This window comes from Drosophila montana, unplaced genomic scaffold (assembly GCF_035044405.1).
Source record: "Drosophila montana isolate Dmon_TW-CO22-7 unplaced genomic scaffold, ASM3504440v1 contig_1417_1, whole genome shotgun sequence".
Lineage (NCBI taxonomy): Eukaryota > Metazoa > Arthropoda > Insecta > Diptera > Drosophilidae > Drosophila > Drosophila montana.
In genome coordinates this window covers 42678-56219 of record NW_026996370.1, presented here as the reverse complement: position 1 = coordinate 56219, position 13542 = coordinate 42678, and the positions used below count along the sequence as shown (strand labels likewise).

At 42.3% G+C, this 13542-nt stretch overlaps 1 protein-coding gene and 1 pseudogene across 1 annotated transcript in view; both read left to right on the top strand.

Annotated features, from left to right (window-relative positions):
- LOC135429956 (ecdysone-induced protein 78C-like) overlaps positions 1–13542 on the top strand; it is a 50325-nt gene that overhangs the window by 7278 nt on the left and 29505 nt on the right. Inside the window, exons 3-4 of the mRNA XM_064684464.1 lie at positions 7683–7984; positions 8055–8196. Coding sequence (XP_064540534.1) covers positions 7683–7984; positions 8055–8196 — 444 coding nt within the window. The remainder of the gene's footprint in view (positions 1–7682; positions 7985–8054; positions 8197–13542) is intronic.
- On the top strand, positions 1715–3977 carry LOC135429609 (ecdysone-induced protein 78C-like; annotated as a pseudogene).

The window sequence follows — 13542 nt, the reverse complement described above, 5'->3', positions numbered from 1 at the left end:
TCCGCATTGTAGAACTCCCGCTCGTTAGCTGCTCTCTCGCTTGCTCCCGCTGCCTTGCACACACGCGACAGCGCTCAAGAGTCGCAAAAGGTTCTTTGACTCGGCTGCACTTCTGCTCTCTGCGCGCGCTCTCAGTGCAAACTTTGTAACGGTTCTCTTCGCTAGGCTCGTTGCCGGTCGTTGTGTGTGTGAAATTGATCTTGAGAGAAGTGTGTGCACTTGAAGTGAACGTCAACGTCAACGTGAGCGTCGACGTCGAACGTTGGCGTCGCTGCGGCAGCTGCTGCCCACGGGCAATAGAAATTGAAAATAGCAACCAGGAACCGAGTGGGACCCAGCAAATGGAAAAGTGCAACAACAACAACAACAACAACGGGCAGCGAGAGTGCCAATGCGTGTAGTTGTTGTTGTTGTTGTTGCTGCTTGCAGATTAGAAAGATAGAAGCAATAACAGCAACAGCACCCCGTTTGCCGCCTCCCACTCCTTCTCCTGCTTCTTCTGCTGGCTCCTCTGCTTCTGAGTCAGCCTCGTGCTCAAACGGCGCTACAAAAGTTTTTCCTACTCCACACTCACACACATATGCTATATTTTCCTACTCTTTCCACACACACACACACACATACAGACGCACGCGCCTTCTTCTTATTCTTGTTCTTTTCTTGCGCTCCGTCGTCGCCGTCGCCGCCGTCGCTGTCGTCGTCGTCGTCGTCGTTGTCGTAGGTTCTGCAGTTCTGCAGTTTGGTTTGAATTTCTGTTGCGCATTTGGAGCGCTGCGAAGTTGGCGCTTGGATCTCGTCGAGACGAGAGTTTTGTACGCGCGATCGCACATTTTCACAATTTCCATTTGGCATTTTCCCCAAACGCTGTTACGTCGCCGCCATCGCCATCGCGCCCCCGCTCCTTCTCCCCCCACCCCACGGGTTGTATTCGAACTTGTCTAATCCGGAATCTGTGGACACTTTGAACTTATCCAGTGCCAACGTCGGGATTAACGAACACGGAAGTGATTTGAAAAATTATGATGAAAATTGATAATCAAGCTTAGTTTGTGCTGAAGTGAAGTGTGCAAATTGTTTAGATTTAAGTATTTTCCTAATAGTTCTATAAATAAGTTAAGGTCGCGAGATATTTAAAAAGATTCTTTGGAAGTCAATAGATTTTAGAAGCTTTCTCCGATGATTGAAAAGCCGCAGAAACTTTTTAAATGCTTTGAAATTGGGTATTGAGTTGAGTAGGAAATTTCAGGTAGATAAAAGTTTAAGATTTTATTTAATTTTATTCTTCTTCTTTGCTAGGAGTTGATATTGTGGTGGGTTTATAGCATTTATAGAAGCTTACGATATTTTTTATAGGGTTTGCTTGTTAAATTTGGAACGGTTAAGAGCAGAAGTTAGACAAGAATAGTATAAGTTTTCCATTTCATATAGAAACTCAAAAGTTTCAGTCATATAAAAAAATATTAAAAAAATATAAAACTAATTTAAAATTTTCAAAGAACTATTAAGTAAAGTCCTTGACTATATGTCCATATATACAATCAAGATATCTTCTGAATGTTACCGAAAATCAAGTGTTAAATAGGAATATAATTTGAAAATCGTCCAGAAAAATGCGGAAAACCTTTCAGCGAGTGTTGCCTGTGGGGAATTCAATTTGCGTGATGATGTTGTTGATGATAATGGATGCGAATGCCAATGCAGCGACGCCAGCAACATGGATGTTTACCAAATAGAGCTGGAGGCACCGGCACCGGCACAACTACGCTCCCATCTGCTGATCGACCCCGTGGCCAAGAACCTGGGCCAGCCGACACGCCCACAGCAACAGCAACAACAGCAACAACAGCAGCAGCAGCAGCAGCAGCAGCAGCAGCAGCAACAGCAGCAGGACGACGACAATAATATTGCAGATTTAGACGCAGAGGAGGAGGAGGAGCAGCAGCAACAGGAGGGGGACGACGAGGAAGAGGACGAGGAAGAAGAGGAGGACGAGGAGGAGCAGGACGAGGAGGAGGAGGGGGAGGAGGGGGATCAGCAGCAGCAACAGGAGGAGGAGGAGGGGGAGGGGGAGGCGGAAGCAAACGAAGCCCTGCCGGAAGTCAGCTTTGATGCAAATTCTGATTTTAATTTGCATTTCTTTGACACGCCCGAAGATTCATCCACACAAGGCGCATTTAGCGAAGCGGGCAGCCTAGACTCGGAGCCCGAGGACGAACAGGAGCAGCAATTGTTGCAGCAGCAGCAGCAGCAGCAGCAGCAGCTGGCAGCTGGCACAGCACAGGAGCTGCAACATTGCCTCAGTGCCATTGAAGCGGATCCGCTGCAATTGCTGCAGTGCGAGAGTTTCTACAGTGCGACGCCAGCAACAGTTGCCGTTGCAGCAGCAACAGCAGCAGCAGCAACAGCAACTGCACCCGCAGCAGCAGCAGCAACAGCAGCGCATTTGAGCTGCACGGCTTTGAGCAATGGTGGAGGTGCTCTGTACGCCATCAGCAGTGTGCATCAGTTCGGTCCCGCCAGCAACAGTTCCAGCTCGGCCGGCGCCCATTCCTCGCCGGACAGCGGACGCAGCAGCGGCGGCGGCTGCTGCTCCTCCAGCTCCAGCTCGGCCACAGTCTCATCCTCATCATCATCCACCTCGTCCGCATCCAGTGCTGAGCATTTCAATCGAACGACGCTTCTCAATGCCAGTCAGCAGCAGCAGCAGCAGCAGCAGCAGCAGCAGCAACAGCAACAGCAGCAACAGCTCCAGCTACAGCATACAACAGCAACATCCTCGTCGGCGGTCAGCTCCTCCTCCGGTCACGCGGCAGCAGCTGCAACTGTTGCGCATCTGAGCAAAGGACACGCAGGTATGCCACATGTTGCAAGTGTGTCACGTCTCTTCCGTGTTGCTGCTCATGCATTTGCATTGCACAATAGCAACAATTGCTTTTATCTCTTCTCTCTTCTCTCCATCTATTCGCATTTTTCGTCTGCCTCGTTTTGCGGAAACTATTAAGGCGCAGCATGGAAAATGTGAAAATGAATGTAATTCGCAGTTGTTGTTAGTTTTTCTTCACAGCATTTGATAGATGTGGCAAGCAAATTGCCTTTCATGTTGCGATTGTCTGTCAATGTTGTTGTTGTTGTTGTTGCAGTTGTTGCAATTGATAGCCATGAAAAATTGTTTTCATTTTCATAAATAACTTCAAATTACGTTCGCCATTTGCTTAGTTAAAGTAAATACCTGAATCAAGTTGAATTTTGACTGCGTTTTTCAGGATTTCCGCAAAACTTGGTTCAAGCTTTTACTAACCAGGGAAAATTTATGAAATTTACCTATAATGAAATACTTGTAATCAGCTCCATTTAAGCCTGATTTTCCACATGGGCCAAAATATGTTTGGCTTTGGTTTTTGATTTTCCATCAATTTTACATAAAATTAATTTGCAATTGCCTGCTGTACTGTAAATATTGTAAATCCTAAATATTTTCATATACAAAAAGCGGGCTAGATTGAATTTTTGGCCAAATTTGGCAGCTAACAAATATGTCTAGATAAATGCAATGATTGGGGCCAAAGTTATTTATGTTTTAGGGTCGGGTCTTGTTTCATTTTCCGTGACAATAACCTTTCCTTTTCAATGTCAAACAACATTCCTTATCTATATCTATATATTTCTATATATATTTGATTATTTTTTTTTTGAACTTTGTGAGAGTTAAATAATCCTTGTTAATCTCCGTTAAATTGATCTATTCATTAGATTTAGATTCTAGTAATATGTATTTATACCCTGAACCCATTAAAAGTGTGTGAAAGGGTATATGAGTTTTATGCAAATGTATGTAACAGGCGAAAGAGCGCATCTCTTATCCCATAAAGTCTTCTTCTTCTTGATCAGCATCAATAGCAGAGTCCATCTATCCAAGTTTATCAGTTGTGGGGCCTCTTAGTGATGCGCAGTACGATCTAGTTTCCGATAATCGATAGCTTTTCCAGTTTCCAAGCAATCGATAAGATGCATATCGCAATCCATGTAGCTTCTAGAATAGTATATACAAATGAAGTATCTTTTATTGGCGTTGGTAGAAGAAGGATCAGGGTATCCTCTAATCGTGCACTCCCGTTTAGAGCACTCCCACTTGTTTTTTCTTGTCACAATTTTTATTTATTTAAATAGTCTTTAATTCTCATTAATTTATAATTAATTGAATTTAATATAATATTTAATTTAGAGAGTTGCTTTAAGTTCAGCCCAATTTCAATTGAAAGGCCCAAACTTCCGGCTCTCATATATTTCAAGTAGTAGAAGTTGTTGATTTGCAAATGTTTGGGCTGTTCTCTGCCAACTGCGTTGCGTAAGGGTCTAAATGAGTTTGCCGCATGGCCAACAAAGTGCTTGAGCAAACTTGCGGCATTCGAGTTTTCCCCGCTTTCTAATTGGCCGCAGTTGCAGTTGCAGAATTGCTGGCAAGGATTTATTAGCAGCATTTAATTGCTGCAATTAGTGAGGCGGCAAAACAAATTAAATTGCACAAGGAGTGAAGAGCAGGAACAGAAGTAGGATGTAGGGTGAAGGGGGGGGGGAGGGGGGTTATTGCCACGGTGCTGCCCAAAACTAGTTGCTGTCGCTAACGACGCTCAGCTGGCATTTAGTTAACTGCCAGTCAGTCAGTCATTTGGCAAGCATTCAATCAGTTTTCCTTTCTACTTTGCGTCGCGTCTTTTTTTTTATACCCTGAAAAATGGGTAAAAGGGTATAATGTTTTTGTGCAAATGTATGTAACAGGCAGAAGGAAGCATCTGCGACACCATAAAGTATATATATTCTTGATCAGCATCAATAGCCGAGTCGATCTAGCGAATGTCCGACTGTCCGTCCGTCCGTTCGCCCGTTCGCCCGTCCGTATGTATGAGCTTAAGGATCTCAGAACCTATAAGAGCTAGAATCTAGAAATTTGGAACGTAGGCTCTCCTAGTGCCCACGCAGTATAAGTTTGTTTCCGATAGTCGATAACTTTACCCGTTTCCAAGTAATCGATACAAATCGATATCGAAATCCTGTCTTTCGAGCAAATCTCGTAAGTTATAAGAGCTAGAGTTACCAAACTTGACATGTAGCTTCTAGAAGAGTATATATATATCAAGTATCTTTCATTTTATAGCTATCGCCACCTTCCCGCTACCACCACATAGCTATTAATCAAGTTAATAAACTAATTTGTATTGCCCACCAATATAAGCCACAATTTAAATGCAATTGAATTTTTGAGAATACGCAAATATTCTATGGTACAAGAAGATCTACTGTTGAAAATGAGGTAGCAGAGGGTTCAGGGTATCTCCTAATCGGGTACTCCCGACTAGAGCCTCTTATTTGTTTTTTACTTCTTTTTATCACAAAAGCAAACGGCTTGCAACAAAAATTATGAACTGGTCGTCGCTGCGGTTGCTTGTTGCTTGTCTATCGCTTGCCGCCGTCTGGCAACGCGGAAATGCCAGGCAGCCGCCCCTGCCCCTGCCCCTGCTCCAGTGCCTGCCGCAGCAGCAACAATGGCGTCTAAATTGTCAACTCACAAAGGCGGCCAAGTGATTTGCATTTGAACGCGGCGCGAAAATGAAGTAAAGCAGCAGCAGCAGCAGCAGCAGCAGCAGCAGCGACTGCCACTTGAATTTCCTTTGCTGCGGACATTTTCCAGCGCCTTGGCTGAAAATTCAATTTGCAATCGCACAAGCGCGTAACAGTGGGGCATGCCCCGCCCCCAACTGCCTGCCACTTGCGTCCAGTTCGTGCAACTTGCACATTAATTTCATTTCATTTCGCCTCGCATTTCGAGGTGTGGCAACGCCGATTGCTGCAACAACTGCTGCAACAACTGCCACTCGTAGTTCAAACTCCGCGCTTAGTTCATTTGCCTTTATTTCTCTCCTTCTTTTTTTGCATTAGAAAAAGGCAAATTGAAATGAAATGAAATGCCAAGAAGCGCACAATTTGCTACGTGTTGTTGCTGTTGCAGTTGTTGCAGTTGCTGCTGTTGCTGCCTCTCAGCAATTTGCATTGCAAATTTTCGGCGCTTGCAGTGAAAATTGTGCGGCTGTTGCAAGTTGTTGTTGCCGCCTTTTCCCCGTGACTGACGACAACCGGCTACCCGCTTTCCAGTTCCCGCTGCTGCTGCTGCTTTTGTGTGTAGGTGGCGTATACGTGATTTTGTTGTTATTTTTATTTTTTGGCATTTTCGCTTATCACACATTCAAGCAGCCATCATCAATGTTGCTGCTGCTGCTGCTGCTGAAGTTGAATGCACTTTTGAGCTGCATTTGAACTTGTTCTTCTTCGCTTCTAGCTGCTGCAAGCGCTGCGTTCCCAAAATGTGTGGCCAGCTTTATTTTAAAGCTGAAGTCGCTTCAAAGGTTCTTTAACCTTAAAAAATGGATAAAACTTATAGGTTAATTGCCTTTCAGATACTTTAACAATATCTATACAAGTACAATATCTATTAAGCCTAGTAAATTTTCAAGAATCGTTCTTTCATAGCCTTGTAGAGGTACACATTGAAGAAGACAGCTCCGATTCCTTAGGGTACATATATATTCTTGATCAGTATCAATAGCTGAGTCGTCTCTCTGTCTATCTGTCCGTTTGTATAAACTCATCGAGCCTAAAGACTATAAGATCTAGAAACTTGACATTTTGAACGTAGTTCCTTCTGTTGCCCGCAGCTCTGGTCTCTTTCAAATTATCGATAGTTATAAAATGAAAGATACTTCATCTATATATATTATTCTCCAAACTACAAGTCAAATTTGCTTACTCTAGCTCTTAAGACCCAAGAGATTTGCTCAAAACAGAGGATTTCGACATCGATTTTTATCGATTGCTTCGAAACAGGGCGGGTTATCGATTATCGAAAACAAACTCTTACTGCGCCGGCAACAGGAGGAGCTACGTTCAAAATTTCTAGGCTCCAGCTCTGATAGGTTCTGAGATCGACGCGTTTATACATAAGAACAGACTCATAGACGAAAAGACAGACAGACGAACGGACAGACAGACGGACATGGCTTTTGATGCTGATCAAGAATATATATACTTAATGGATTCGAAGATGCTTCCTTCTGCCTGTTACATACATTTGCACAAAAACATTATACCCCTTTTTAAGCTTTCCATGGGTTCAGGGTACACACACCCGCAGCTTTAACTGGTTGCGAATTATAAAGCGTCAAGCAACGCTAGTTATAGTTATGCATACGCATTAAAGTTAAATGTAATTTTTTGCTGCTTAGCTGTGGCATGCCACATACACATTGCCACAGCGCGTGCTCCATTAATCTGATTTGGTCCAACCAATTCCCTGGATTCACCCAACCGTTAGCCACCCACCGAGTCCATTAGAGCTGCCAATCGCATGGAGTATGCTTCCTTTTTCATTTGCCAACTCGTCGCCTTTCGGAAGAGGAGGAGCAGGAGGAGGGGTGGGGGGGGGGGAGTGTATTGACAGGCGAGCTGTCAATGTTTTTGTCACTGACAAATGAGGCGACAAGCGACAAGCAACATGCGGCAGATGTGGAGCAGGCGATAGCCGCGCGCATTTAGCAAATTGCCAACGCGAGGCAATTTGTGGCGCCTGCCCAAGTGGCGTATGAGTAATGTGAACAGAAAGAGTTAACAACAATTGCACTTTGTCATTGCAGAGCAACACGCGCAGCAGCAGCAGCAGCAGCAACATTCGCAGCAGCAACAGTTGCAACAGCAGCAGCAGCAGCAGCACGCGCAGCAGCAGCAACAACAATTCGGCATCGTTGACTCCAGCAACGGCAGCAGCAGCAGCAACCACAACAACAACAACAACAACAACAGCAGCAGCAGCAGCAACAACAACAGCAGCAACAACGGCAACAACGGCGTCTCCTCGAAGTCGTTTGTGCCCTGCAAAGTTTGCGGCGACAAGGCATCGGGCTATCATTATGGTGTAACCTCCTGCGAGGGTTGCAAGGTAAGTTCCCTCCCCTCCCCCCTCTCACTCTCTCTCTGTTTTGCTCATGTCTTATGTTTGCATGTTGCAGGGTTTCTTTCGTCGCAGCATTCAGAAACAAATCGAATATCGCTGCCTGCGCGACGGCAAGTGCCTGGTCATACGCCTAAATCGGAATCGCTGTCAATATTGCCGCTTCAAGAAATGCCTCTCGGCTGGCATGAGCCGTGACTGTAAGTAGACCCCCACCCGCCCCTCCCCTCCCGCTGGCTCCCATCTATGCTTAAGTACTTGCCCAAACGAGGACTTTATCTGGCGGAAAGTGAATGGCGACTGCACCTAGTCGCCGCCTGTTGTCATCGTGGCCAGCTTTATTAGCCAACTGTTAAATTGTTGGCAGATTTTACACTTTTGCCGATTAGAGATTGTGTCTGCCAACTGTCGAGCGGCTGCCAATGGCTATTGGCGAGCTCGATAAGTATCCGACAGACGTGAGCTCTTAATCTGCTGCTCAGCTGTGCTCTAAGGCAATGTCTGAGCATGGCTCGCTTAATTAATAGGCCCCTATTAAATTTAGATAGTCTAAACATGATTACGCTAATACTTGCCACTCATAAGCCAAGCTGGTTTTTATTACTTAATATAATTGATTTGATAATACGTAAATTGGTGCCTGCGTCAGCCTATATTATGCAAGAAGCTGCAGCAGACATATCTTGCCCCAAAAAGTCTATGCTGCTTATCAGCTCTACAAACTGATCCAATAAGTTATATGTGCGTTATATATATGTTTCTGTGTAGATCAAATTGTATCCGTGTGTTCATATATTCATATTTACATTTCTCATGCACATCGCCTCTCTATGTGATTCTCATGACCTTAAGTAACATCAAGAGTTTAATATTATCTTAGCTGTTATGCAGAGCTTAGAACTTACAGGAATAAGAGCTGTCCTGAGAAATTAATTGGCATTTTGAATGGATTAATTATCTTGATAAGCATCAAAATGGTTCAATATTTTAATTAATATATATTCTGTTAAGTTATTCTCATTCAATGTCTAAAACCTACTTTTTGTTTGTTTCGTAACCTGATTTTCTATTTACAATTGCCCGTTGTACTGAAAATATTGCAAGCAATAAATATTTTCATATACAAGATGCGGGCTAAAATTATCTTCTCCCACTATTGACATCTACCGTATATGGTTAGATGAACGCAATGGTTGGGGCCAAAGTTATTTATACTTTGGAATTGCTTTAGATTTAATTTTTTTTTATTTTGCTTATTATGTAATATAATATAGAGAACTGTATGTATTATAGCTGTTATGATATCCACTTCTCGTTCTTTCTCTCTCTCTCTCTTCCTCCTCTCATATTTATTCTCAAATTATCTCAATTGTTTAATCTTTCTAACTTGTTTTCTATATCGCTCAATTGCCCCTTCTTTCACTCGACTCTCTCTATTATTTATCTCGTTTGTTATGCACAACTCAGTAAGCAATATATGATGTCATGAAAATCGCATAGAAAGGCGATACCGTGCATCTTCATTCAATCTTCAATTTGTCTTCCGCACTTTCTGTGGATTGTCTTGGTTGAATCGCTTGGCCAGCAAAAGACAAAGCTGCGCCTTAAGGTCTAATTCATCCAAGTTGATTATCTTAGTTGTTCGTTAACAAGCTGTAAAGCCCCTCGGGGAAAAGCGCACAAACAATGTGCCGCCAGCAGCAGCTTTTGGCTTATTGCATAGACGTTTTGTGGCATATGTAGGAGTACTTCCTGGTTAACTCAATCCACACACGGCAATCACAAAAAGGAGACTCTCACAAAAAAAAAAAAAACAGAAAATACAAATTAGTTTTTATGAAGCTTGTCAGACCGAAAATGTTGCCGCAACGGCAACAGTTGCTGCCGACAACGTTGCAGTTGTTGCGTTTAAATGCAATTTATTTGATGTTGCACAATTAATTGCCTAAAACGTGAAAGGGATGTGGAGGCAGCCACGGGCGGGTGGAGGGGCCAATAACATGCTCAGTGGGTGTGTGTCTGTGTCTGTGTGTGACAGATATTTGTTGCTGTTGTTGTTGTTGTTGCTGTTGTCACTGTCAGAGCTGTTGTTGTTGCTGTGCTGTGTTGTTGCTGCTTGCAACATTTATTAGTCGCCCTGCAACATTTGTTGCCATTTTTTATGGCCTTTGTTCGCGTTGCGTTGCGTTGAGCAAACACTTCCTTCATTTCGAACAGCGTTGCCCACGCCAAGCCGGGCCAATCCTCTCCAGCTCTCCAGAGCAGCCCACACACACACACACACACACACAGAGGGAGCGAGAGATGTTCGTGTTTGCTTTTCGACAATTTTAATGATTTTTCCAGCTTGCAGCTTCCTCAATCCTTTTAACTCAGCGACCGTTGCATATGGAAAGTTTCAATAATTCACTTCAATTGCTTTTCTGGCAGCTTGTGATTGCTGTTGTTGTAGCTGCAACAGTTGCTGCTGCTGCTGTTGTTGCTGTTGCTGGGCGTTTTGATTTGCTGCTGTTTAATTAAGCTCTTGGCTAGGCTTTTGTCGACTTTATGGCAATGCCATTTTGCCAATCGCACGCCGTGAGAGAATTTCCAATTAAGTTTGCAATTTTCATTACGATCTAGCTCCAAAAAAATGGGGGAAAAAAACACATTGCTCGCCCAACTCAACTCTCAAAAACATTTTTATTATTATTATTTGTTTTTTGGGTCAACTCACGTCATGCAAAGAGCCAACTAAATGCAATTGTGCTGTGAGTGGGCGTGCCGCGCTTTTGTTGCAGGAGCTGCTGCTGCTTATGGTTCAATGACACCAGCTGAAAGTGGCACAGCGCTTGATTTAAATAGAGCAGCAGGCAATAGAAGACTTTTGCAAACTAAAACCAGTTAGAACGAGGGGTATAAAGTGCGAGAATTGTGATAGAATATACTTGAAAAATAATTGGAGCTTTAACAAATGCACTTTTACAGGCAATTTGTAAAACTTAAAGCTTCTTGCTTGCGCTTGGTCAAGCTTTAAGATTAATAAGAGCTTTCGTGTGCCTTAAGCAAGTTGTTAAACGTAAAGCTTCAAGTTTGTGGTTAGTCAAGCTTAAGTATTTAATCCACACAATTAATCTAGCTCGTCACAAGTCATGTGCCTTAAGCTTTAAGAATAAACTTATGAATCTTAAAGCTTTTAGTTTTTAAATTGTTAAGCCAACCGACTTAAAATAGCTTTAATTTATGCACGATCTACTGTTAGCAGACTTAAGCTCTAAGTGAAAACTTGTAAAACTTTCAGTTTTTAGTCAACAGTTAACATTAGTAAGAGCGTTAGTTTATAGTGTGCTGAAAGCATTAAAAAGAAACTTACTAAAAGTAACGCTTTAAGCTTCTCACTAGTCTAGTTTTAAGTTAAGTACGAGCTTTTATATACCTAATCAGCTAACAGCTTTAAGATTAGGCAAGAGCTCTTGTTAATACACTTTATCAGCTTTTGTGTGCTTGAAATTTCAAGAAAAAGCTCACTAGACGTAAATCTATATGTTTCTGATTAATCAAGCTTTCAGATTGGCCAGAAGGATAATCAGTTCAAAAGCTTTTCTGTGCTTTTAACTACAAGTAGCTTTTGAATAATGAAGCTTGAAGATTCGTATGTGCTTTATTTATACGCCAAATCAGGCTAACATCTTGAGATAAAACTTAAAGCTTTTGTTGTTGTCTCTTATTTTTAAGATTTATTTGTTTTTTGTGTGTAATTTGCCATTTCGGTGCCACAAACGCGCACAAACGCGCACAAACATGCCGCATTCTGTGGCAGCAGCAGCAGCAGCCGCATCCTCGCTTGTATTTTTGAATTAATCAAAATTTTGTACCGTTGGGCTAATTGCGAATGTTCAGGACTGTTCAAGCTGTCACACGTGGCGTATGCGTGCTGTCGTCTGTCAATCGAAATGCAATTAAAACGCCAAACTAGCGACAATTTTGGGGCAGTGTGGCTTGGGAATGGGCACACAATTGTCGCCAGCGGCAACAGCAACAGCAGTAGAACGGCTCCAACTTCGACTCCAACTTCGACTCAGACTCCAATTGTAGTCAATTTGAAAGCAAACTATCAAATGTCAGCAACACACAGATCTGCCATGGCTGTTGTTGCTGTTGTTGCTGTTGTAGATGCCACTTTGGGCAGCCAAAAACAAGCTGTTGCTGCTGCTGCTGCTGCGTCTGCGCAGCCAGCAAATGACAGCAACACAGCCAAGACAAACAAGACTTTGAGACGGAATTGTAATTGTGGCCTAAACTGGGTCAGCTGACAGGCCACATCCAACATCCACAGCCAAGTTCTAGACGAATGTGAATTGTGTTGCCGTTGTCGTTGCTGTTGTTGCTGCTGTGGTTTTGGCCCATTGTTGTTGTGCAGTTGCCGCGCTTTGTTGGGCTTTGTGGCTGGCTACATTAAAGCGCAACAGCAACACCTTTTGCCATTGTTTGCCGCCAACTCCATTGTTTGAATCCGTTTTTTTCTAATTTTATTTGGCAATTGAAACTGACAGAGAAATATAAATAAGTTAAAACAAAAAGCCAAATTCGCGACCTGTTTGAATAATTGGCGCATTTTTAGTCGCTTTTAGAGCGGAATTAAGGCAAATAAGTTGCCGAGCTGTCTGAATATCGGATTAATATGGTCGTAAGAGCGCAATGTTAAGTTAAAGAAAACATTTTTAAAGCTTTTTGCTATTTCTTTGCTTTTAATTGGCTGATTTTTCAATTATTTTATTAGTTTTTTTTGTAAATATTTATTTAATTGAAACTAAAATGAAACACTTTATAAGATATTCTGCTCATATGAAAAAAATTGCATTATGTTAATAATTTTTCATAGCTTGTGATGCTTTTTCTTGCCCACACATTGTTTATATTATTGTCATTTTTATTAATTAAATTAACAACATAAATAACGTTGAGTGCATTTTATTTAACAAGACATTACCTTAATAATATCTTAAATAATATTCACTGCACTTTATAAATTAAATTTTTTAATATCTATATATTTATTTATAAATATACTTATGTATATTAGCTTATAATTATAAACATGCAGTAAATTTAATTGAATATTATATTACTTAACACCTAAGCTGTTTGGGCATTAGCTGGTCTCAGTTCAGCTCGATTCGACCCGCGTTTTCACGCAGCTGTTCAATGCACCCGACAAAAAATCAAAAAATTACAAAAAATGACTCCAATAAAGCGGCTGCTTTTCACTTCCTTTTGCATTCTTCGAGCGCCTTTCACTTTCAGTTGCTGTCGTCGCAGTCACTTCCGCTGCTGCTGCTGCTGTTGTTGTTGCTGCTGTTGTTGTTGCTGTTGTTGTTGCTGTTGTTGCTGCGGTTCTGTCAGCTCAGAAAACCAAAGTCCAATGCACGCAATTTTTATGAGTTTTCAGCAAGCGAACTGCAAACATCAACAAAGACGTGAAAAAACGCAAATTTTGTTGCTGCTGAAAGATCGTTTAATTTTTAATTATGTATTAAAAAAGTGTTGCTGTTGTTGTTGTTGCTGTT